The sequence below is a fragment of the Lasioglossum baleicum genome, chromosome 10, assembly GCF_051020765.1.
Source record: "Lasioglossum baleicum chromosome 10, iyLasBale1, whole genome shotgun sequence".
NCBI lineage: Eukaryota > Metazoa > Arthropoda > Insecta > Hymenoptera > Halictidae > Lasioglossum > Lasioglossum baleicum.
The window spans coordinates 17,282,173-17,308,454 of NC_134938.1; the positions used below are offsets into that span (position 1 = coordinate 17,282,173).

General features: G+C 39.2%; 1 protein-coding gene and 1 long non-coding RNA gene across 2 annotated transcripts in view; both read right to left on the minus strand.

Moving 5' to 3' along the window:
- Positions 1-7,464, minus strand: part of Alpha-man-ia (alpha-Mannosidase class I a) — a 679,808-nt gene extending 672,344 nt beyond the window's left edge. Inside the window, exons 1-2 of the mRNA XM_076431603.1 lie at positions 6,927-7,464; positions 2,295-2,519 (exon numbers count right to left, since the gene is read on the minus strand). Coding sequence (XP_076287718.1) covers positions 2,295-2,519; positions 6,927-7,313 — 612 coding nt within the window. The 5' untranslated portion in view covers positions 7,314-7,464. The remainder of the gene's footprint in view (positions 1-2,294; positions 2,520-6,926) is intronic.
- A 3,516-nt stretch (positions 7,465-10,980) lies between these two features.
- On the minus strand, positions 10,981-12,563 carry LOC143213175 (uncharacterized). The gene is made up of 3 exons (XR_013009894.1): positions 12,066-12,563; positions 11,362-11,452; positions 10,981-11,287 (listed from the first exon to the last, which is right to left on the minus strand). It is a non-coding gene; the product is annotated as an uncharacterized LOC143213175 (long non-coding RNA).
- Positions 12,564-26,282: the final 13,719 nt, after the last annotated feature.

The following is a 26,282-nucleotide window of genomic DNA, read 5'->3' on the forward strand; positions in this document are numbered from 1 at the left end:
TGTTAACGATTCGCGGGTGAAGTCGGACGAAAATGTTACGGTTCGATACCGGCTGATGATTTTACACTGTATAATATTAGTATGTTTGCAGTAATAATGTCTTTAAACATTCCTGTTTCCTCAGTTTATTGTGAACCAGGTTTAGGGGTACCAGAAAGTAATGTCGTATTTTTTTCGTAAAATTAAAATAGTAAATCAGTGAAATAGTCACCATCCTTATCAATGATTTTCTGCCACCTAGTAAGTAACTTTTCAATCCCTGATCGGTAGAATATAGATGGTTTTTTATCAAAAAATGTAGAAAGTCCGGTTTTTAGCTCTTCTACATTTCGGAATTTTTTCCACTTAAAAAATGCTGCGTAGTTCTGAGCAAATGATCATCGGAAGGTGCGACATCCGGTGAATAAGGTGGGCGTGGTAACACTTCCCAACCTAATTCTTTGATTTTGTTTGAGTCTTTTTTGCAAATAGCATACAATGCTGAATGTGCAACTCTTCTGGATTTGAATCGGTCATTTCAAACATAACCTCTAAAAAAAAACAATATTTTTGTACAAAACAGTACTAACTAGTTTCCGGGGGAGCTATACCATGGATATAGGAATATAGGGATGGAAGATGTCGTTGCGAGGTGGAAATCTTTTTAGGAGAGGACGAGGTAGAAGTTTGCATGTTTTTCATTGGCTGTGTCCGGCGCAAGCGCAGTACGTCATCGTGCATGCAGCGCCACCCATTGGCACAGCGTTATATACAGTTACATAACCTTGACATAAGTTACATAAATAGACATTTATGATATCCTTATTAATTATTATATAAATACATAACACCTATTCATTTACTAAAAATAATGATTTTAAAATATAAATAACAAATTATGTAAAATTAGTATGATCTTTAATTCGTGTTGCACGTTTTAATTTCCTTTCTATATTCTCTAATTTTAGTTTTCTTTAATCCCTCGTTTTAGAATTTTGTTCAGATTACAGATTTATGAATCATTTGAAATTGTACATAAGAACATGAAATATGTAACTACTAATTGCATAAAATCAAAAAATGTAGAAGATTTGCCGTTATCGAAAATTTATACAACTTTTCATTTTCTTCACTTTTAATTATCATATTTAACAACGTTCATTATAATATTTCAAACATAATTCATACCACTAGTGTCATACGCTATTATAGAACAAAGGGTTAACTATCACTTTCCTAGTTTCAACTTGTCAGATATACGTAAGCAATCTGTAAACATTTTTCATACTTGGCGGTAGAGAGTATGCGCAGAAAAACCACCAATCAAATGGATGCAAGTGTCTACCCTGCCTCCTCCGGAAAAGAAAACACCCCCCTTGCCCATAATGCTAGCTCACGCTCGATCCCTGTATTCCTATATCCATGATCTATAATCTATACCCTCGAATTCTAACTAGAAAGGAACTAGAATCTTACCTAAATTTTGGGTCGAAACATGGGTTTGCGCGCCTCGACTTTTTGTCCTTATTTGAGCAGATTTTGGGCTGGGTGAGGACTCATTCTATAGAGGAAGGTTAAATACAGCGCGCTCTGCTATTGATTTAACGAGATTATGTTTAAATCTAATAATATGAGTGCCCAAAGTAGAGAAAAAATCGAGAAAAATAATCGCAGATTTCAATGTATTTTTCTGTCTCAAAGAGACTTTTTTTGACTGATATGATGACCGGATGAGCGCACCGTGAAGCGCCGCGCCGTCCCCCCTTAAGATCCGCTGTCTGTCGAATATTTATTTTACAGTAACGCGGTTTGGAATATCGGTTGAACACGAAATTAGGGCCTGTTCTCGTGTACACGATTTATCAGAGTCGACTTTTCGAGAAGCTTTGTTTTCGCCGACTCGTTACTAGCTTACGGTTCTCGGTTTCCGTTTCGCAACTAAATTTCAACAGTTGCCGACTCCGCGGCCACTCGATTCCGCAGTTGTGCCGGCTGCATTTGCGTATAAATGAGAGTACAGTATGCGCATTCGTGGATATTCCGATTAATAGCGTTTCCCGTAGTCGTGCAACGTAGCCTGGCAACGCGGCGGCTAAATCACCGCGAAATGAATGCCGGTTTCCGATGAGACTACGATTTCCGCCTAATAAAAAGTGAAATCATTCGGGGAATCACGGGATAAAATCATTGACGTCCCTGCATGTATTATCGCCACTAGCAACGAAATCGATGCTGTTAAAACGAACATTTAATATTTCACGCAGCGATATTTTTCAACAATTTCCAGTGTATCATTCTCTTCGAAAAAGACTCACCTCTTTCACCTTGTCCCTCCGCTCCCTGGCGACATGATCCTCGTCCTCCCCACCGACGGTTAACGGCAGTTTATCCGCAGGGGCTGGTGGCACTGTCTCCAGAACGTCATCCTTCCGGTGGACGACTACAGACGACGAACTACTCGCACGCACTCGCGAATCACCAACGTTCACTTCCGGTTTCTCCAGCGTCTTCTGTTGCTGGTACTCCTCCTCGATCTTCGCCTGAAATACAGTATTCAGTCGGTTTGTTGTTCGGGATCATTGAGCAATTATTGGGTTGGCAACGAAGTAATTTCTTGATTCAAGCGATGAACCTTAATCAATAAAATATTTTCTTATTCATTCTTTTAGGCGAAAGATCATCGAATAATCGGGAGAATATCTTATTCATTAAAATTCATTGGTTGAATAAACAAATTGGGCTTTCTATTTCACCTTGAAATACCGAAATTACTTTCTTGCCAACCCAATATTTTGTATACACTACTAGGGCTCGAGATGTGTGAGAAATTCGGGTCGGACATTTTACTTAGGTCGTGCAGAGACTCGTTATCTATAAATATTGAAAGTGCAGCCTGTGCGTCGGACATCGCTGATTTTATTGGCCAATCAGCTTTGACAAGGTTCTAATGCATCTATTGTCGGTGGTCGAATAGAAGAGGCACGGATATCTGATCGCAGGCAATATTAATGCACGAAACGTGGAGCATGATCGATTCGCTTTGTTCGCGCTTTGCTGGCCAGTATGCAGCGTGTTTCACAGCGATCAAAGCAAACGTCGCGTCGCGTCGTCCAGGTTTAGGATGCGCGACGGCTGGAGGGGTCAATAATTTGCGACACAATCACTTTGTGGCATAAACGATCCAATTTATTCGACAGAACGACTTCATTCGTTTCAGAGCGGTCGCAAGATACGTTCACACTGAAACAACAACGAGGTACAGTAAAGGTGAGCGCATACTAGATGGTCGCGGGAAGGCCGCGGGAAGGCCAAAGCCGCCGATGGACGCCCAAAGCCGCCGATGGACGTCCATGCGGCAAGGGAGCAGGGCTACCTGCTGTGCGTGGCAGAAAAAAAGGTCTCCGTGGGCTCCCCACCTCTTTTAGGGAAAGGGACCTTTCTTTCAGGGAGCCCTGCTCCCTGCTGTGGAGCCGTCGGCCCGCTAGAGATTTCTTCCCGCGTGGACGTCCATCGGCGGCTTTGGGCGTCCATCGGCGGCTTTGGCCTTCCCGCGGCCATCTAGTATGCGCTCACCTTAAGGAGCATAACTGATCCAACACACTTTAAATCAGAATAACTTTTTTATGGATGGACCAAATGACTTCAATTGCTCTGTAAGGCTAGAAGAATTAGTTTAGTAAATGACGTCTAAAAAATATTTTGAAAAAATGCATTTGGTCGGAATTGCGAAGAAAAATAGTAAAAATTGATCTTTACTACTTGTTTAGCTGGCCCAATAACGAAAATTTAAAAAATGTGTTTTGTCAACTGGTATAAATTATATATGCTCTGAAAATTTCATTGAAATTGGTTAATTGGTTTACGAATTATAAACGATGAAAAGTGGTAAAAAGGCCGAAAATCTCGTAGAATTGCAATTTTTACCACTTTCGATCGTTTATAATTCGCAAACCAATTAACTAATTTCAATGAAATTTTCAGAGCGTATACAATTTATACCAGTTGACCAGACACATCTTCCGAATTTTCGTTATTGGGCCAGCTAAAAAAGTAGTAAAAATCAATTTTTACTATTGTTTTTCACAATTTCGTCCAAATGCATTTTTTCAACATACTTTTTAGACGCCATTTACTAAACTAATTCTTCTAGCCTTACAGAGAAATTGAAGTCGTTTGGTCCATTCATAAAAAAGTTATTCTGATTTAAAGTGTGTTGAATCAGTTATACTCCTTACTGTACCTTTTCTCGATCGAATGCGACGAAGAAATACGTTCGGTATCAGTCTGCAATTAGGCCTGCGAGTTTATCGAATTAATGAAACGATTTATTATCAATCATCCGTATACGAAGATAACGATTGCGCTATCGGTCCGATTACAACTCAACTATTTGCAATCAGTGTGTACACTGTCATCGGGCAATAAGTATATTTGCACTGTTGCAAATGTGCACTTGTAACATAGTATTATGTACCGTTTAATTTACTTTACTTATTTCATTGAATATTTTCAAGAGGCGTGAAAACGTTCAAAGAATTAATTGTTAGAATTTATTAGAAATTATTAGAAAAGGGAATCAACATCTGACGATTAATCCAGACAGTTTTTATTCTACATAAAGATCCGCAGTGTAGCGCGGAGACCTTTGCGACACCCGGTACATACATAGAGCGCAAGTGAAACGTTTCAATGAGGGTCGATACGTCGGAAATTGTGCTCTGAAATTTTAGGGTGAGAGTCTATTAGCGTTGATGAAACTTGTTCTCGCGGCCAATGCATTGTATCGCTCCCTCAAAAGTTAGATATACATAATTAGATAATTCGACGCCGCGCCGGTCGACACAGTTCGCGCATTGCTTCGTCTCGCAGTCAGCGTGACTCAAGATCTACCCGTTCAAAAACAATATCGAACAACATATAAAACTCGAACTTAAACAATTCGGATGAGGATTGCGGAATGTTCATCGCATGAATTAGGAGATGAATTTATGGGAACCATAATCTCGTAATTCTTGTTCGAAATTCATACTTCCTTTATTTTGGAACAAAGATACAGCGCTGGACTGGTTAATATTGAATCATTGTATGTAACACCTAATAACACTGTCCAACAGCCAAAAAGTATTTCGATTCCCACTATGCGATTCTTGTAGAGTTTTCCGCGCTGATTCCGAATCTGGTTTTAATTTTTTTCCTATACGTCCAGTTTTTGAGAAAATGGAGTTTAAAAAAAAGACATATTTTTCAACTTTAAACAAATATTGCGATGTTATTATATAAGATATTGAATTGTTCTTTACAGCAAAAGATTCTGTAGACTTTCCCGAATACAGTGATATCCAATATTAATACATTATGATTGTTTAAACATGTTTAAACAATGATTAAAGACGGAGATGCACCACTTTTGCACCAATTTTTGCGGATATTTTCGAATTTATCTCAAAAAATAAGGGTCCAGCGAAAAATTGAACTGTACCACGCGAAAGAGCAGACTTTTATCTTGAGAAACCCCCCTGTGAAGTTTGCATGGTCGACGTTTTTTTCGAACCAGAAAGCAAAATATCTTCGCGCGACATGAGTTTCCGTCAGTGGCGCTCGGGACGGGACACGGCGCAGCGACGGGATACGGAGCGGCGAAGGACCGCTCTGGTGGTGAGCGCCACTGGTGACAACTCATGTCGGGCGAAGATATTTTGCTTTCTGGTTCGAAGAAAACGTCGACCATGCAAACTTCACAGGGGGGTTTCTCAAGATAAAAGTCTGCTCTTTCGCGTGGTATAGTTCAATTTTTCGCTGGACCCTTATTTTTTGAGATAAATTCGAAAATATCCGCAAAAATTGGTGCAAAAGTGGTGCATCTCCGTCTTTAATCATTGTTTAAACATGTTTAAACAATCATAATGTATTAATATTGGATATCACTGTATTCGGGAAAGTCTACAGAATCTTTTGCTGTAAAGAACAATTCAATATCTTTTATAATAACATCGCAATATTTGTTTAAAGTTGAAAAATATGTCTTTTTTTTAAACTCCATTTTCTCAAAAACTGGACGTATAGGAAAAAAATTAAAACCAGATTCGGAATCAGCGCGGAAAACTCTATAAGAATCGCATAGAGGGAATCGAAATACTTTTAAAAAGTTGAAATTTTTTGGACAGTGTAATTAGACAGCGGGTTTTATGTGTTTATACAAAAATGGGTAGATGTAATTTAGAACAGGAAGAACACTAGAAGAATTTCAAACAAAATTTATGTTACTGTTATATTTTGTGTAAAGATCCGCTGTCTACTAATCTATATAAATAGAAATTTTTGTCAACTTCTCAACTATAAAGTTCCGATCACGGATAAATAGAATTGTTCCTGAAACGTGTGCCCACGTGTCAGGATGTCAGTACGTAAACAAACGAGTTTGGAAGTCGCCTAACAGCCAGGGAATCAGGGCTGAGTGGAAGTTACGTTCTTAGATAGCTAGCAGAGGATGTATAGAAACGTGGCAAACAATTTCTGAAACAAGAAGAAATTCGCGAATCGCGCGACACACGGACATTCTGTCGCCCAGCCAAGTGTACCGACGCGTCAGGATGTCGGTGCGTAAACAAACTCGTTGGAAACCGATGTAACAGTTGAAGAGAAGAACCAGGTCATAGAGTTCCCATCGGAGAAAAGAGAGTTAACGGTCTGGAGCGTCAATGTCGAATGTACGTTTTGAATGTCACGAGTGAAAGACAAAGAGAAAGGGAGAGTCGGAGTGAGCGAGAGAGAGAGAGAGAGAGAGAGAGAGAGAGAGAGAGAGAGGGAACGTGTTGGGAAGAAAGAGTGAGATGAATGAGGTGACAGGTGGCGCGCTTTCGAACTCGCAAGAGAAGAGAATTCGATAGTCGAGTATCGAGACTCGAAAGGAAAGGTGCTTTGTCGTAGAAAGCTGTGTGGACGTGGACCTGGAGCTTTTGCTTGTCCTCGAGAACATGCACATCCTGATGATCGGCGCCCTCGTGGCCAGGTGGCACGTCATTCGGATGGACTTGCGGGCCCTTCAGGCCCATTTGCATGCGAGGTGGCGCCGGTATCAGCAGCTCTGGTCCCGCTTTCTGCATGTGCTGGTAGACACGGTAGACACTGTTCACAGCTGCGCCGCCGGTCCCCGAACGGAAATCCGGCAGGAAAAAGAACATACCGAAACACACGACACCGAACGACAACACACACGACACCAACAGGATCAAGTACATTCCACGCGGACGGAACGACCGTCTCGAGAACAAGGACACCGGCACACCGTTCACGAACCGTTGATACGACGGCAACACGCTCGACGACCCTGTCATTTTCACCGCACACGAAAACACCCACGCGAAACAACGAACGCACTTCCTGTTTTTACAACAGATGAGAAACCCCGAGCACCCGTGCGCGTTGTTGCCTTTTTCCTAGCCGTCGCACGCCATTACGGATCAGCGAGACACGCGAGCACCACCTGCGAGGTAAACTTCACACTTCCCCGAACCATCAACGCCGATCAGCTGACGTGACACATTCCCCAACTACGTCCACCGGTCGTCCTTCCTGCCACGGTAAATCTCCTCTTACCATTTCTCTCTCGCGTCCTACCTAATCGGTCGGGTCGAATCGGAAAACATTTCATTTTAGTGTCATTTTCTACCTTAGGCACCGACGAGATACTATTAAAGACTGCCAGCCCCTGTGTTATTCCGCGGGACCAGTAAGTGGGCGCGAGTGGGCGCGGGGATAACGTGAAAGTTACAGTGATCTGATATACCACATCGCTAAAAATTCTAAATAGTGCTAAAATAGTGCCAAAACATCGTCTGAAATATGGCGGAGAATGTAACATTTAATAATAATCGATATGGTTTCGTAATAATTCGCATTCACACCGATGCATCGCGACGAGAATCTCCTCAGTGGTCTTCTTTACCGACAAAATGCCGTCGTTGGCCTTCTGTTTCTCTGGATGGAGCTAAAATATATCCTAGAGGGCGTAAGACATACCGAAAAATTCGAGTCCCGCCAACTCCCATAAGGCTGGCAGTCTTTAACAGTATCTCGTCGGTGCCTTAGGCACCGACGAGATACTATCACAGACGAGATATAGGAATAGACCTGACCACCGACGAGATACTATTAAAGACTGCCAGCCCCTGTGCTATTCAGCGAGCCCGGTAACCGGGCCACCGACGAGATACTATTAAAGACTGCCAGCCCCTGTGTTATTCCGCGGGACCAGTAAGTGGGCGCGGGGATAACGTGAAAGTTACAGTGATCTGATATACCACATCGCTAATAGTTATAATAGTGCCACAATAATGCCAAAACATCGTCTGAAATATGGCGGAGAATGTAACATTTTATAATAATCGATATAGTTTCGTGATAATTCGCATTCTCACCGATGCATCGCGACGAGAATCTCCTCAGTGGTCTTCTTCACCGACAAAATGCCGTCGTTGGCCTTCTGTTTCTCTGGATGGAGCCAGAATATATCCTAGAGGGCGTAAGAAATACCGAAAAATTCGAGTCCCGCCAACTGCCAGCCCCTGTGCCACCGACGAGATACTGTTAAAGACAGCCAGCCTTATGGGAGTTGGCGGGACTCGAATTTTTCGGTATTTCTTACGCCCTCTAGGATATATTTTAGCTCCATCCAGAGAAACAGAAGGCCAACGACGGCATTTTGTCGGTAAAGAAGACCACTGAGGAGATTCTCGTCGCGATGCATCGGTGTGAATGCGAATTATTACGAAACCATATCGATTATTATTAAATGTTACATTCTCCGCCATATTTCAGACGATGTTTTGGCACTATTTTAGCACTATTTAGAATTTTTAGCGATGTGGTATATCAGATCACTGTAACTTTCACGTTATCCCCGCGCCCACTCGCGCCCACTTACTGGTCCCGCGGAATAACACAGGGGCTGGCAGTCTTTAATAGTATCTCGTCGGTGCCTGTGCTATTCAGCGAGCCCGGTAACCGGGCGCAACGGGCGCGGGGATAACGTGAAAGTTACAGTGATCTGATATACCACGTCGCTAAAAATTCGAAATAGTGCCACGATAATGCCAAAACATCGTCTGAAATATGGCGGAGAATGTATCATTTAATAATAATCGATATAGTTTCGTGATAATTCGCATTCTCGCCGATGCATCGCTACGAGAATCTCCTCAGTGGTCTTCTTCACCGACAAAATGCCATCGTTGGCCTTCTGTTTCTCTGGATGGAGCCAGAATATATCCTAGAGGGCGTAAGAAACACCGAAAAATTCGGGCTCGCCAACTCCCATAAGGCTGGCAGTCTTTAATAGTATCTCGTCGGTGCCCCGGGCCAGAGAGTATATGAGAGTGCTCACGCCCGGGTTTTGGCCGTGCCCATTATAGTGCTGCCCCCTACACTAGTGCTTAGCCTGGATCAGCTCCCGTCTCGACACTTAGTCCGGACAAGAATCCGTCTCGACACTTAGTCCGGACAAGAATCCGTCTCGACACTTAGTCCGGACAATAACCTACATCATCTTTGGCCTTGATCAGAACGAACAGTTTATATCGTTTTATATAAAATATGTAACTAAGATATAGATCTAATATACAAATCTCTACTTAATATAAATTAAATATAACATTAATTATAATGATAGAGGTGTATTTTAATTTTTCCCAATCTTGTAGTTGCAAACTCTATAGTTAATTGTTATTGCATCCCTATCAATATATAGTTGTTATGTATTATAATAATTATTTATTTGTTTTATATTGTTTGGATTATATTTGTCTATGTATTATAATATTTGTGTTTTTTGAGTGTGTGTGTAATAAATGATATTAATTTGTGATAATAAATGATTTTTTGATTTTCGATTAATTGTTTTGTTTCGCCTTTCTTTTATTTTCCAGTCCATAGTTAAATTCCGACTTTCAAACTAAATATAATTTCTAAAAGTCCTAAGTAAATAGTACCTTGTACATACATTTTCTAGTTTGTTGGAAGTACAGCTTAAATGTTGTTCGATCTTTTTTGTTTAAATAAAAAATTAAATTAGTTATTCCGTACAACGTGTCTACTTCTGCAATCCTGTCTTTTATTAGACCTTATTAAATAATTATTTTTTGCAGTTATTTTAATACAGGATATTTCCTTCACTTCGTGAAAGAATCTTAGTTGCATATTTTATATAAAACGATATAAACTGTTCGTTCTGATCAAGGCCAAAGATGATGTAGGTTATTGTCCGGACTAAGTGTCGAGACGGATTCTTGTCCGGACTAAGTGTCGAGACGGATTCTTGTCCGGACTAAGTGTCGAGACGGATTCTTGTCCGGACTAAGTCTCGAGACGGAGTCTTGTCCGGACTAAGTGTCGAGACGGGTTCTTGTCCGGACTAAAAGAGATGATGGCAGCCAAAAGTGGCACGGCCATAACCCGGGCGTGAGCACTCTCACCCTGATAGCACAACAGACTCCACGGGGAGTGACGAAAACGATTACAGGTAGACTCCACCTGGAACCAGTCCACGCGGAATGCAGCTTTCTGCAGTCCAGCTGGAACGCTACTCTATCCTGGATTCCGCTTCCCCGCAAGATGGCAGCACGGTCGCACTGATTAATGCGGCGAATGCCGTTATACAGGGCAGCGCCGTCGGTAAGGGCAGATCGCACTAATGTGGCAGATGTCGATAAAGTAGATTTCTATTGTACAAATATGTAGCAGTTTTCCTTTTTACCGACAATACTGATTTTTGAATGAATATTCAGTCATATGCAACGAGAGAAAACGAAAAAAAAAATAATTTGTGCAAAATAAAAATTCTCTGCATCCATTGCAAGAGATGGAAGCTAAGATTAAAATGTCCCCATGCAAAAAAAGACAAAGTGTCGTATAAGGGAAAAGAAAATTTACTTTTTCTTATTTTTTAATACGCCGCAGGGAGTTGGTAAAGACACATGGACAATGACACAAGGAATATATATATATATATATAATAAATATTATAATTTTTTATTATTACTATGCTTTATTATTGGACGAACACCTAAATATCTCTTCAGGTTATTGTGATGCAAAAAATATTTGTTACGTAACGTGCACGGTGTGCCAGATATTTGGTCCATTGACACCATGCGCATTACGTAACAAATATTTTTTGCATCACAATAACCTGAAGAGATATTTAGGTGTTCGTATTTAAACGGAACACCCTGTATATTGTGATTATTACACGTTGTTGCCTCTGCTTCCCGAAACTTGTGGCCCGTAGCACGTTCTGGCATAGGTGGGATACCTAAAAAATACAAAGAAAATCAGTAATGTACAATATATGCATGTGTGTTGAATGGCATAATTAGATATACGTACCACGCGAAAAATTAGAGGTCTTCCTCTTCCCCGGTTGCCGCAGCTTCCTTCTACTCCTTCCCTGGATAGCACATTATATTTATCCTCTGTTCTGTAAATTAGATTTTCAATTACACAGTGAGTAAAGGTGAGTATTTAATCTTCTTCGCTTATTGCTCATCTCAACGAATTTTCTAATTTCTGGTGCTACAATTACAAAAGGTCTTCTGACGTTTTTCATCAACTAATATACCTAACTGATTCAAATATTGCAATGATATTTATAAAAAATCGATTAAGTTGAACTACAAACAAAAGAATGTACTACCAGAAATAAAAAAATTCGATGATGAGAAGCAAGTGAAGAAGATTAAATACTTGCCTTACTGAATTGGTTTAAGCCATCATTTTGCCGATTTAGAATATTGCTAAGCTAATTCTAATCTGAATGGGCCAAAGCTGAATTGTGTTGGATTTGTTTAAAGTGATAAATGATAATAATGATAATGAAAAGAGAGTGATAAAGTGATAAAGAAACAAACAATTTACTATTTTGGACTCTACATTGAAGTGAACATACTCGCCCCGTAGCACCTCATACGTGATGGCAAATGGCACTGTCGCGTGGTGTGCCGACAAGCGTTCTCACGCTTTTTCACGCGAAGATTCTGGGAGACATTTGAGCAAAATGAAACCGATCAACCAATATAAATATGTACAAATACCTTCCGTTCTTCCTTCCTTCCACGTAGTGCACGTAATCCAAGTAATCCACGTAATCACATAATCCAAGCAAGTCAATCTAATAAATAGTCAAATAGTCAAATGCCGCAACGCAGACCGCACTCGCGAGTGTAACGTGTAACCACAGAGCGAAGCTATGTAAATATATCTGTGATTGTGTCAAGAAAAACGCTGCATGTCACAATTTCAAAAAATTTCAGTTTATGCATTTATTGAACTTTATAGTGTAGGATTAGGTATTTACCAGAAAAAACGTAACGAAAATCAATACAAAAGGCTCGAAAAAATAATACAATTTATAACCAATGTCCTTGTCAAAGCATTAGTGATCAAAACTTTAAACGACAATATCTCGAAAGTGAAAGTACAATGTGACATGCGGCGGCGTCCTCCTGACAACCACAGATATTACGACCGAGCTAAGCGAACGAGAACTTGAGAACTGTTGAGAGTTGAGAGAATAACTGAAAACTGCTGAAAACTGAACGGCAGTTTCCCCTTCCCTGACGTATCGTCGTATCCGTGAGCGGTGTCGACCGCGCTTGCCCGTGTTGGTGCATGTTCGATTGCACGCGCGCTACACACAAACGTACCTCTAGCATGTCCGTGTGACTACCTGCTCGACCGAACGCGTCGGCGACGCGTTCCTTCGATTTTCACCAATTTTCACGTTGCCGAAGTTTCGGAAGCATGAGGCGAAAAGTCGGAATCTGGAGACGGCGCGCATTTGAATCTCGGGCACAGCACGCGGCGCGACGCACATTTTGCTATAACTTTTGATCTAAAAGAGATATCGAAGAGAAATTAGGCCTAATTTTTTTTGAAAAATCGGTTTTAACGATGTAAAAAGAAATATATTTTGTATTTTTTAAATAATGGTTTCGTTGATTCTTAAGGTATAGCCGGAAAAGATGGTCAGAAGTATCCAACCAAATTTATTTTAGTCACGTCATGTTCAACAGAAAATTATGAAAAAATTCATGAATATTCTACCGAATAGCATACACTACTGAGATTTTTTTCAAAATTTTTGGTTGCAAAATCGATTTTTAAACAAATCGGAAAACATAAAATTGCCGATTTTATGTATATACATACATCAAAGTCTTCAGTTGACCACATTTATATTGTTACGTTAGTTGTGTCTCATCCTGATTATTAATGTGTATTTTTTTCAGATTTTTCGGATTACGGAAACATGTTTTAAAAAATTGAAAACCTCCAAAAATTCCAAGAAAATGCATGTTTTGTATTGAAGTGTTAGAGACTCCAGTTTTATAAGAATTCAGTACTTGGATATTATTGAAGCAACCGTTCTTAATTTTTTTATAATTTTTTAGAGGTTGGGTAGTCGTTAACAAAACAAGTACATATATACGGCTGGGAATCTTCTGGCCCCGAATCGAATCCCGCATCTATAATCGTTTTGTTCGGTAAATACTTATTGCTTCGAGTTTTAATGAAAAGTTTAACCAAAAACATTTTTTAATTGTTTACATTTATTTTCAACTTAAAGAATTGATGCAGTTCGCGCTGTCGACTTTCGCTGTCCACTTTTTGTAATTGAAAAAAAAGAAACACAATTTAAGTTATGATTGCGAAGTGCAGAATGGTTTCGAGGTATTCGAAAATACCGCTACAGGTGGTCCCCTGTGTATCTATATCTTCGAGTAACTAATTACAAATTTTGTATCTATTATTCGTGATCCGAAATTTGTATCTAGGAGAAAAATTAAGGGCAAATTCGGAATCAGCGCAAAAAACTCTATAAGAATCATCCAACAGTAATTGTTGAAGAAATTTGGTGTTGCGGAGACTGTAAATCAAATGGGAAACTTTCTTCCAGCAGATCTATTAATGGGTCTATTAACTTTTTTCCGTGTAACATTTTGTTTATTTTCTCGTTTCTTTGTTATAATAAATGGAAGCTTATGTTAATTTGTTGTTCTTCATTCTTTAATAAGCCCCTTTTAATTTCCCATCAGTTTCAACTCCATAAAGTTATAGTTTTCTGTAAAATCCGTATCAATGCCTCCGGATCGGAACCTTTCTGCCAGGGGTTGTATTAATTCGAGTAACTGTAACTTTTTTAATGTTGGACTATATGGATTTGGACTTTTCGTGAGAAGTTGGAGAAATTAGTTTACTGCACGATGTGAAAAGATATGTAGTGGACATGGCGCGTTGGAAAGAGGGACTTTCCGGACGCGGAAATTTCATCCTTCTCAAGTGCGCGCTGTGGACGGTTGCATTGAGGGTTCGGTCGTAAAAGTGACGATTACCAGAACCCTGACTCAACCGTTGCAATGTCCTTGGCAGCGACGACTTTGAATTGTTTTGGGGAAGGAAACTTTCTCCTTACTCTTGAGGAACGGAGAATTCCTCCCCTTATTTTAACGGTCTTTCTCACGTTGCTAATCCTCCCACCAAAAAGGATTTTTACCAGTGGAAAAAAAGCTTGTGGCACTCGTTGAGAACGCATCGCTCTAGAGTTGCCCGCGCTACGTTAATTTATATCTCTGTACTTTGTTAGTACTCGATAGTCATTAACGTTTATAATCTAGTTTTCTCGTTATTGTTATTATTATTACATCTTGTTTTGTTTTGTTATTGTTACGTGTTATTGTTTTAATAAATATCTATATCGTTGTCTGTTAACCACGCGAAACATCATAGACACTGAATTACCCGTCATCCTAAAGATATTTTTCCAGAAATTGCAGTTGGCCGGAATTGTAGAGAAAATAGGTACTAAATGTTGCACTTCACAACTTTTTTATGTGGGGCCTATATTGAAAATTTAAAAGATAATTATAATAATTAACCATTTGCAGCTGTTTTAATTTCGGAGCTGTTTTAACTCGAAAATGAAACATCTCGTTCTAGGTAGAATAATTTCGTTCTATACGATTCTTTTCATTTGATGGATATGAAATTGATCGTAATACCTCATACAATAATTAAAGGTTTAGTAATTGATTAGCTACCAACATGTTTAACAATGTAAACAATATTTTGCATAATGGGACAGCAATTTTTAGTGGTGATTTCGAGTCACCACTGGAGTGCTAAGGGTTAAAGATGGTAGAAATTGCAGGATATTACAACAATGACAAATATTATAAAGCAGATACGCTAACGTTACCGTTATCGCGTCAGAAGGAATAGCTGCAAGTACAATTGTATAGAGTATAGAATTTCGGGGAAAACTGGGAAGAGAGGCAGGGTTGCCGGAGGATTAATTATGGCGTGGAAGAACCGACGCGACGGTGCCCGTAAGGATAATTACGGTCGCTTAGAGTGGCCGGACTATGGCAGGGTAAGACGTGGTTTCCCTCGGGTCTCAATTATCCATCGGGCCTTAATTTGTCCAGGCTGTTTGTCTCTCGATCAAGCCGGTTGGTCGAGGTCCTGGTACTGTACTTTGGAAATGAAATGGATGATTATGTGAAAATTTGCTTGTCAAACGAACATTCCGGGAAAAGATTCAGGTAATTTCGTGCAGAAAATCCAGAGTTGTTTTGGTAACTACCCAGGACTTATTGGCCTGAGTTTTTCGCGCTGATTCCGAATCTGTTTTCAATTTTTTTCCTATACGCACAGTTTTTCAGGAACAAGGCTTTGAAAAAAAAACATATTTTTCAACTTCAAACAAATATTGTGATGTTATTATAAAAGATATTGAATTGTTCTTTCTGGCAAAAGATTCTGTAGACTTTCCCGAATACAGTGATATCCAATATTAATACATTATGATTGATTAAACGTGTTTAATCAATGATTAAATACGGAGAGATTTCGTCGCGTCGGCGCACAGTGGAAAATTTGGCCCAGACTCGATTCAAAATCAAAGAACTTTCGATAGAAATGAGGTAGAGCGATGAAATTTTTTTAAAATGAAAGCTGAAACTTTGCAGAATATGGGAAAAATAGGGAAGTTATGGTACGAACGTTTTTTAACCGAGAAAATTCGTTAAACATGTAGAATTTAAAGAAATCGATTTTGCAATATCCTGAGGTCGTAGACAAATTTTGAGACCAGATTTGAAATCGGCGTGAAAAAATCTACGGGAAATGATATATAGCAAAAATTAAAAAAAAAATTTCCGCGCGTGGTATTGGAAAAACCACAATTTTCTCGAAATTGTGCAAGTTTAACGAATTTTCTCAACGTTAAAAAACGTTCTTACCATAATCTCCCTATTTTTCCCATATTCTGTAATGTTTCAGCTTTAATTTTTTAAAAATTTCATCGCTCTACCTTATTTCTATCAAAAGTTCTTCGATTTTGTCTCCGATTTGGACGAAAGGTCACACTGTGCGCCGTCTCCAGACTCTGACTTTTCGCCTCATGCTTTCGAAACTTCGGTAACGTGAAAACTCAGCCCGTCTGAGTGCCTGTTCAATTGCTTGCGCGCTACACACAAGCGTACCTCTACTCTGTCTGTGTGAACTACCTGCTCGACTGATCGACGCCGACGCGTTCCTTCGATTTTTACGTTGCCGAAGTTTCGGAAGCATGAGTCAGAAAGTCGGAATCTGGAGACGGCGCGCATTTGAATCCCGGCACAGCGAGCGACGCGGCGATAACAGAACATACGGACAATAGGACGTCCTTATATTCAATCTAATCCTCTTTGCTTATATTAGGGTATGTATTCGGATAATGGGGGTACGGATACGGGAGTCTCTACTGTATTCAAAGAACAAGTAGACATAATTGAAATCGTAATTCTAATTGCAATATTTTGTAGGACTCAATATAAATAGTACCGTATACTCATCTTTTTTTATCGATGAATATGATCACTAACTAAAATAAATTCCTAATAAGATAAAAAAATGTTAACAACCCATTAAAAAGTGTTAAAAACGCGACTGAACATGTTGGTGAAAGTCCCATTTGGGGGTGAACGGAACTTTTAAGCTAGTGCTTGAAGCGGGCCCTAGGATTCGGCAAGATCGCACATGTGGCGACCAGACCTTTGGGTTTCCCAGCCATCTGGAAACTATCGAAACGGTGTAGCTTCGAATAATTTTCTGCCAGGGCGGCGAAGACTTCGGTCACCGTAGCCAAGTGGTGCAATAAACACGGCCAGGTAACCCGACGCGCGTCGGCCAGCCAGACATATTGGCATGAAACCACTAACAAGTTAATTGCAGACCTTGTTTATTTTTCGTAATTGTTTCATGTAAATGACGCTAGCTGCTTCGTGTGGCGTTCTTCCGATTAAAAAAAGACTAATCTCAAGATAGAATTTGGACTGTGGATAGTGGATTTATTCAAAGTCTTCGAATAACGGCACAATCAATTTTCTACCGAAACCGAAATAATACCGGTATTCTTTCGGTTTTTCCAATGCTTAGGTTGTTCCAAATGAAATAGGAACTACAGGCCACTTAATGTTCCGTCGTAAAACCCTCCGCGCGAAGGAACAAGCGCGAGTCCGAATTCACAGGCGAGGCCGTCATAAAACATTCAGCTAAAGACCTTCCAGATGTACCTCCCAACAAAGTGATTTTTAGCCAGCCGAAAGAAGCACAGCCGATGTAGCCAGATGTATTTGGACCTTTTATACCGTTAATGTACTAAACTTTATACCGTAGCTACCTGCAACCGAACATACTCCTTGGTTTCAAATCCTTGCTTTAGTTTATTAAAAGGAAGTAGACTCGTTTTCAGGATTGCAAGGGTGCGGGATTCGCCTCTTATTCTCATCTCTCGATAATAATACAAACACGGGGTTTTTCACTAGTCAAAAACGCTAGATAAAAGAACGATCTAGAACACTATCTGCCTCAAAAGTTCTATTTTTTCGTTTACGAGGCGTAATTGGCATTATTCGGCAGCATGTAGCTATGAAAATAGCTTGTATGCTCCCGAATAATGCAAATTACGGTGACGACTAATGCAAATTTCGCCTCGTAAACGGAAAATAGGACCTTTGAGGGAGATGGGGCCCTAGATCGATCTTTTATCTAGCGTTTTTAACTAGTGAGAAACCCCGTGTTTGTATTATTATCGAGAGATGAGAAGAGGCGAATCCCGCATCCTTGCAATCCTGGAAAAAGGCTATACGGGAACTGCAATTACTCGAATTAATATTCGGACGTTCTAAAAAAGACGAGAACTTTTTTAATACTGTACTAAACGATTTGAACTTTTTTGGGGAGCTACAGCAATTAGTTTACTACAGGATGTGAAAAGAAATTTTTTCAAAAATTGCAATTGATCGGGATTGTATGAAAAAATACTAAGAGTTGCATTTTACAACTTTTTTATGTGAGCCCATATTGAAAAATTGAAAAATACGCTTTGTAGATCTGTGTCGACTAAACATATTTTGAACATTTCGTCAAAATCGGTTGACGTTGCAATGAGCTACAAACGTTTAAAGATGGTAAAAATCGCAGATTTTCAGCCTACATCGAAGAATTCTTACATCTTTCAAGGCCTGTCGTTTTTTCCCGCATCAACCGATTTCGATGAAACTTTCACAGTGCACATTATTTACGCAGGCCTACAAAACGTACTTTTTAAATTTTCAATATAGGCCCGCGCGAAAAAGTTGTAAAATGTAACTTTTAGTATTTTCTCTGCAATTCCGACCAAATGCAATTTTTGAAAAAATTTCTTTTCACATCCTGCAGTAAACTAATTGTTCCAGCTCCCCCAAAAAATTCAAATCGTATAGTACAATATTTAAAAAGTTATCATCTTCTTTAGATCGTCCGAATATTAATTCGTGTAACTGTACGTATTAGGGGATAATTAATGTATTACTAGTTTATTGATTTATGTGTAGGTTTACTCTTAATGTAACTGTAAAGAAAATTACGGCAAGGGGGGAAGAACGTAACATTCAATTTGTACATATAGTTTCCATCTCTCTTGCGATCGATGCAGACAATTTTTATTTTGCACAAAGATCCGCAGTCTAGGAAAAATAATATAGATATAATAGAAATAAATAAAATTTAATATTTTTTTATATCGGGTTTATTATTTCGTTTTCATTCAGAATCGGTATTTGGAATTGTCGGTAAAAAGGAAGACTGCTACATATTTGTACAATGTGTAGAAATTCATTTCACCGACATTACCAACATTACTGACATAACCTCACCGACGGTGCTGCCCTGTATAACGGCATCCGCCGTTCCACACAGACTCCACGAGCTGCCTTCCATCTGGAAGGAAGAAGCTGCCCTCTAGATGCTGTGACGGCGGACTTTGTACACCTGTAATCGTTTTCGGAAGCCCACTGGCATGCAACTCCACACTCTTTCTAGATGTACTCCAACCATTGCTCCGAGCAGCCAATAAGCGGCGTCTGGAACCATACTGCCCTCCAAATTCACTCCACGCTCTGGACTATTCCTGGCAGTTCCAAACTGTGCTATCAGGGCATATACTCTCTGCCCGGGCGTGAGCATTGGTGACAATTGGTGAGCATGGAGCACTCTCATTCTCATTTCCTCTCTGTCCGTGTCTCCGGCTCCGGCATAATGCTGCCTCCACACTAAATTCTACACACTCTGATCTAGTGATGGGCACCATCGACTAAAAACTATCGACTAAATCGATAGTATTCAACTACTATTTTCAGTCGACTGATTTTTTTAACTATCGACTGAATTTAGTAGTGGTGGGGTTACTATTTTCAGTCGACTGTTTACACGTCGCCATCTTGAAATTTCAAATGTCAGTGTCAGACGATGAAACGAAAAGGTTAGAAATACATAATTATGACAGGACGTGCAAATATGCAAGTAATGAAATATGTAATAGATATTTCAATACTTTAATTCATATTGGATGTTAAAATCTTATTGCTATTTATGCAATATAAACTATATATGCGATATAAATAAATTGTGTACATTTATATTTATAACATAGTGTATGAATTTATTATTAAATAAAGACAAAATCATTCAATCACGAAATTTAATATCTCTGTACTGTCCCATACTGTCCTACTATTCATTTAACTAGCGAACATCGAGAATAAGAGTAAATACGAGAATAACCTGTAAACGACTGAAAACTATATCGACTAAATTCAGTTACTGAATCAGTCGCTATTGGTTGAATTTTAACGGCGGGTGTTTTGAATAAATTTTATAAGATTTACTATCAAATACATTCACTCATTAGCGATATCGAATTATTAAAAATTATTTTTATTATTATTAATTATTTAATTATTGTCTGGTATATTTACCCCAATTTACTCTTACTGTGCCTATAATACTGAGTGAGCACTGCAGTACAATGCTGTAAGAGTGAGTGAGAAATGAGATCTATACGTAGGCATAGACTATAGCCCGCAATCTAGACGTATAACCACTAAAACGAAATTTCAGTCGACTAAAAACTATCGACTAAATATTCGATAGTATGTAGTGTAGCGTGACCCGTTGATCACGCGAACATAGCCGCGAATAGCGCTACTGCCCTGTATGTTCCATTAATGGCGCTGAGAGGGAAATTTGAATATAAAACGTAATGTTTCAAAACCGTATATTTCATATACATATATTTTATTCAGGCACGATAGCTTAGGCTTAGAATAAGTAAGGGAAACAAGGGGCTTCCACAGAGATCCTTGACGAAACCAGATGGGCGAGACTAATCGAGGAATTTGGGTAAAGTCACGTAACCTCTTGGAGGAGTTCTCCAATTTCGCATAAAGAGACAGTCGAAGTCTAGAATCGGTCGAGGACAGGAAGTCGTAAATTCACAGTCAAGGACCTCTTGGGACTCCCTCGGACCTCCCTCTCGCTCGGTCCCACGACCCTTGTTCTGGCGGGCTTTCACCCTCGCGCGTACCCCACTCTCGTGCGCGCGCTATTGGGGCACCTCCACCACCAATCACCATCGAGCTGCAACCGAGGACGAGCCACCCAGGGGGTGTAAGCTGCAATGGAAATAGGTGGTCCAGTATATACCCTGATAGCACAATTGACTCCACGGGGAGTGACGAAAACGCGCATAAGTTGACTCCACTTGGACAACCTGGAACCGTCTGGATGCAGCCCACGTGAAATGCAGCTTCTGCAGTCTAGCTGGAACGCCACTCTATCCTGGATTCCGCTTCCCCGCAAGATGGCAGCACGGTCGCACTGATTAATGCGGCGAATGCCGTTATACAGGGCAGCGCCGTCGGTAAGGGCAGATCGCACTAATGTGGCAGATGTCGATAAAGTAGATTTCTATTGTACAAATATGTAGCAGTTTCCCTTTTTACCGACAATACTGATTTTTGAATGAATATTCAGTCACATGCAAGGAGAGAAAACGAAAAAAAAATCTGTGCAAAATAAAAATTCTCTGCATCGATTGCAAGAGATGGAAGCTAAGATTAAAATGTCAACATGCAAAAAAAGACAAAGTGTCGTACAAGGGACAAGAAAATTTACTTTTTCTTATTTTTTAATACACCGCAGGGAGTTGGTAAAGACACATGGACAATGACACAAGGAATATATATATAATAAATATTATAATTTTTTATTATTACTATGCTTTATTATTGGACGAACACCTAAATATCTCTTCAGGTTATTGTGATGCAAAAAATATTTGTTACGTAATGTGCACGGTGTGCCAGATATTTGGTCCATTGACACCATGCACATTACGTAACAAATATTTTTTGCATCACAATAACCTGAAGAGATATTTAGGTGTTCGTATTTAAACGGAACACCCTGTATATTGTGATTATTACACGTTGTTGCCTCTGCTTCCCAAAACTTGTGGCCCGTAGCACGTTCTGGCATAGGTGGGATACCTAAAAAATACAAAGAAAATCAGTAATGTACAATATATGCATGTGTGTTGAATGGCATAATTAGATATACGTACCACGTGAAAAATTAGAGGTCTTCCTCTTCCCCGGTTGCCGCAGCTTCCTTCTCCTCCTTCCCTGGATAGCACATTATATTTATCCTCCGTTCTGTAAATTAGATTTTTAATTACACAGTGAGTAAAGGTGAGTATTTAATCTTCTTCGCTTATTGCTCATCTCAACGAATTTTCTAATTTCTGGTGCTACAATTACAAAAGGTCTTCTGACGTTTTTCATCAACTAATATACCTAACTGATTCAAACATTGCAATGATATTTATAAAAAATCGATTAAAGTTGAACTACAAACAAAAGAATGTACTACCAGAAATAAAAAAATTCGATGATGAGAAGCAAGTGAAGAAGATTAAATATTAGGTTGTCCCAAAAGTTCCTTCCGCAATGCCTTTCTTTAATATTGCTAAATAAATATTAGGTTGTCCCAAAAGTTGTTTTTCGATGCATGCACATAATGCAAATTCATATTAAGAAGTACTAAAATATTAACATAAAGATTATCGTATTGTTTGTATTTATTTAGCTACATTAAAGGAACACAATGCGGAAGAAACTTTTGGGTCAACCTAATACTTGCCTTACTGAATTGGTTTAAGCCATCATTTTGCCGATTTAGAATATTGCTAAGCTAATTCTAATCTGAATGGGCCAAAGCTGAATTGTGTTGGATTTGTTTAAAGTGATAAATGATAATAATGATAATGAAAAGAGAGTGATAAAGTGATAAAGAAACAAACAATTTACTATTTTGGACTCTACATTGAAGTGAACATACTCGCCCCGTAGCACCTCATACGTGATGGCAAATGGCACTGTCGCGTGGTGTGCCGACAAGCGTTCTCACGCTTTTTCACGCGAAGATTCTGGGAGACATTTGAGCAAAATGAAACCGATCAACCAATATAAATATGTACAAATACCTTCCGTTCTTCCTTCCTTCCACGTAGTGCACGTAATCCAAGTAATCCACGTAATCACATAATCCAAGCAAGTCAATCTAATAAATAGTCAAATAGTCAAATGCCGCAACGCAGACCGCACCTGCGAATGTAACGTGTAACCACAGAGCGAAGCTATGTAAATATATCTGTGATTGTGTCAAGAAAAACGCTGCATGTCACAATTTCAAAAAATTTCAGTTTATGCATTTATTGAACTTTATAGTGTAGGATTAGGTATTTACCAGAAAAAACGTCACGAAAATCAATTCAAAAGGCTCGAAAAAATAATACAATTTAACCAATGTCCTTGTCAAAGCATTAGTGATCAAAACTTTAAACGACAATATCTCGAAAGTGAAAGTACAATGTGACATGCGGCGGCGTCCTCCTGACAACCACAGATATTACGACCGAGCTAAGCGAACGAGAACTTGCGAACTGTTGAGAGTTGAGAGAATAACTGAAAACTGCTGAAAACTGAACGGCAGTTTCCCCTTCCCTGACGTATCGTCGTATCCGTGAGCGGTGTCGACCGCGCTTGACCGTGTTGGTGCATGTTCGATTGCACGCGCGCTACACAACAAACGTACCTCTACCATGTCCGTGTGACTACCTGCTCGACCGAACGCGTCGGCGACGCGTTCCTTCGATTTTCACGTTGCCGAAGTTTCGGAAGCATGAGGCGAAAAGTCGGAATCTGGAGACGGCGCGCATTTGAATCTCGGGCACAGCACGCGGCGCGACGCACATTTTGCTATAACTTTTGATCTAAAAGAGATATCGAAGAGAAATTAGGCCTAATTTTTTTTGAAAAATCGGTTTTAACGATGTAAAAAGAAATATATTTTGTATTTTTTAAATAATGTTTTCGTTGATTCTTAAGGTATAGCCGGAAAAGATGGTCAGAAGTATCCAACCAAATTTGTTTTTAGTCACGTCATGTTCAACAGAAAATTATGAAAAAATTCATGAATATTCTACCGAATAGCATACACTACTGAGATTTTTTTCAAAATTTTTGGTTGCAAAATCGATTTTTAAACAAATCGGAAAACATAAAATTGCCGATTTTATGTATATACATACATCAAAGTCTTCAGTTGACCACATTTATATTGTTACGTTAGTTGTGTCTCATCCTGATTATTAATGTGTATTTTTTCAGATTTTTCGGATTACGGAAACATGTTTTAAAAAATTGAAAACCTCCAAAAATTCCAAGAAAATGCATGTTTTGTATTGAAGTGTTAGAGACTCCAGTTTTATAAGAATTCAGTACTTGGATATTATTGAAGCAACCGTTCTTAATTTTTTTATAATTTTTTAGAGGTTGGGTAGCCGTTAACAAAACAAGTACATATATACGGCTAGGAATCTTCTGGCCCCGAATCGAATCCCGCATCTATAATCGTTTTGTTCGGTAAATACTTATTGCTTCGAGTTTTAATGAAAAGTTTAACCAAAAACATTTTTTAATTGTCTACATTTATTTTCAACTTAAAGAATTGATGCAGTTCGCGCTGTCGACTTTCGCTGTCCACTTTCTGTAATTGAAAAAAAAGAAACACAATTTAAGTTATGATTGCGAAGTGCAGAATGGTTTCGAGGTATTCGAAAATACCGCTACAGGTGGTCCCCTGTGTATCTATATCTTCGAGTAACTAATTACAAATTATGTATCTATTATTCGTGATCCGAAATTTGTATCTAGGAGAAAAATTAAGGGCAGATTCGGAATCAGCGCAAAAAACTCTATAAGAATCATCCAACAGTAATTGTTGAAGAAATTTGGTGTTGCGGAGACTGTAAATCAAATGGGAAACTTTCTTCCAGCAGATCTATTAATGGGTCTATTAACTTTTTTCCGTGTAACATTTTGTTTATTGTCTCGTTTCTTTGTTATAATAAATGGAAGCTTATGTTAATTTGTTGTTCTTCATTCTTTAATAAGCCCCTTTTAATTTCCCATCAGTTTCAACTCCATAAAGTAATAGTTTTCTGTAAAATCCGTATCAATGCCTCCGGATCGGAAACTTTCTGCCAGGGGTTGTATTAATTCGAGTAAAAAAGTTATTTTTTAATGTTGGACTATATGGATTTGGACTTTTCGTGAGAAGTTGGAGAAATTAGTTTACTGCACGATGTGAAAAGATATGTAGTGGACATGGCGCGTTGGAAAGAGGGACTTTCCGGACGCATCCTTCTCAAGTGCGCGCTGTAGACGGTTGCGTTGAGGGTTCGGTCGTAAAAGTGACGATTACCAGAACCCTGACTCAACCGTTGCAATGTCCTTGGCAGCGACGACTTTGAATTGTTTTGGGGAAGGAAACTTTCTCCTTACTCTTGAGGAACGGAGAATTCCTCCCCTTATTTTAACGGTCTTTCTCACGTTGCTAATCTTCCCACCAAAACGGATTTTTACCAGTGGAAAAAAAGCTTGTGGCACTCGTTGAGAACGCATCGCTCTAGAGTTGCCCGCGCTACGTTAATTTATATCTCTGTACTTTGTTAGTACTCGATAGTCATTAACGTTTATAATCTAGTTTTCTCGTTATTGTTATTATTATTACATCTTGTTTTGTTATTGTTACGTGTTATTGTTTTAATAAATATCTATATCGTTGTCTGTTAACCACGCGAAACATCATAGACACTGAATTACCCGTCATCCTAAAGATATTTTTCCAGAAATTGCAGTTGGCCGGAATTGTAGAGAAAATAGGTACTAAATGTTGCATTTCACAACTTTTTTATGTGGGGCCTATATTGAAAATTTAAAAGATAGTTATAATAATTAACCATTTGCAGCTGTTTTAATTTCGAAGCTGTTTTAACTCGAAAATGAAACATCTCGTTCTAGGTAGAATAATTTCGTTCTATACGATTCTTTTCATTTGATGGATATGAAATTGATTGTAATACCTCATACAATAATTAAAGGATTAGTAATTGATTAGCTACCAACATGTTTAACAATGTAAACAATATTTTGCATAATGGGACAGCAATTTTTAGTGGTGATTTCGAGTCACCACTGGAGTGCTAAGGGTTAAAGATGGTAGAAATTGCAGGATATTACAACAATGACAAATATTATAAAGCAGATACGCTAACGTTACCGTTATCGCGTCAGAAGGAATAGCTGCAAGCTGCAAGTACAATTGTATAGAGTATAGAATTTCGGGGAAAACTGGGAAGAGAGGGAGGGTTGCCGGAGGATTAATTATGGCGTGGAAGAACCGACGCGACGGTGCCCGTAAGGATAATCACGGTCGCTTAGAGTGGCCGGACTATGGCAGGGTAAGACGTGGTTTCCCTCGGGTCTCAATTATCCATCGGGCCTTAATTTGTCCGGGCTGTTTGTCTCTCGATCAAGCCGGTT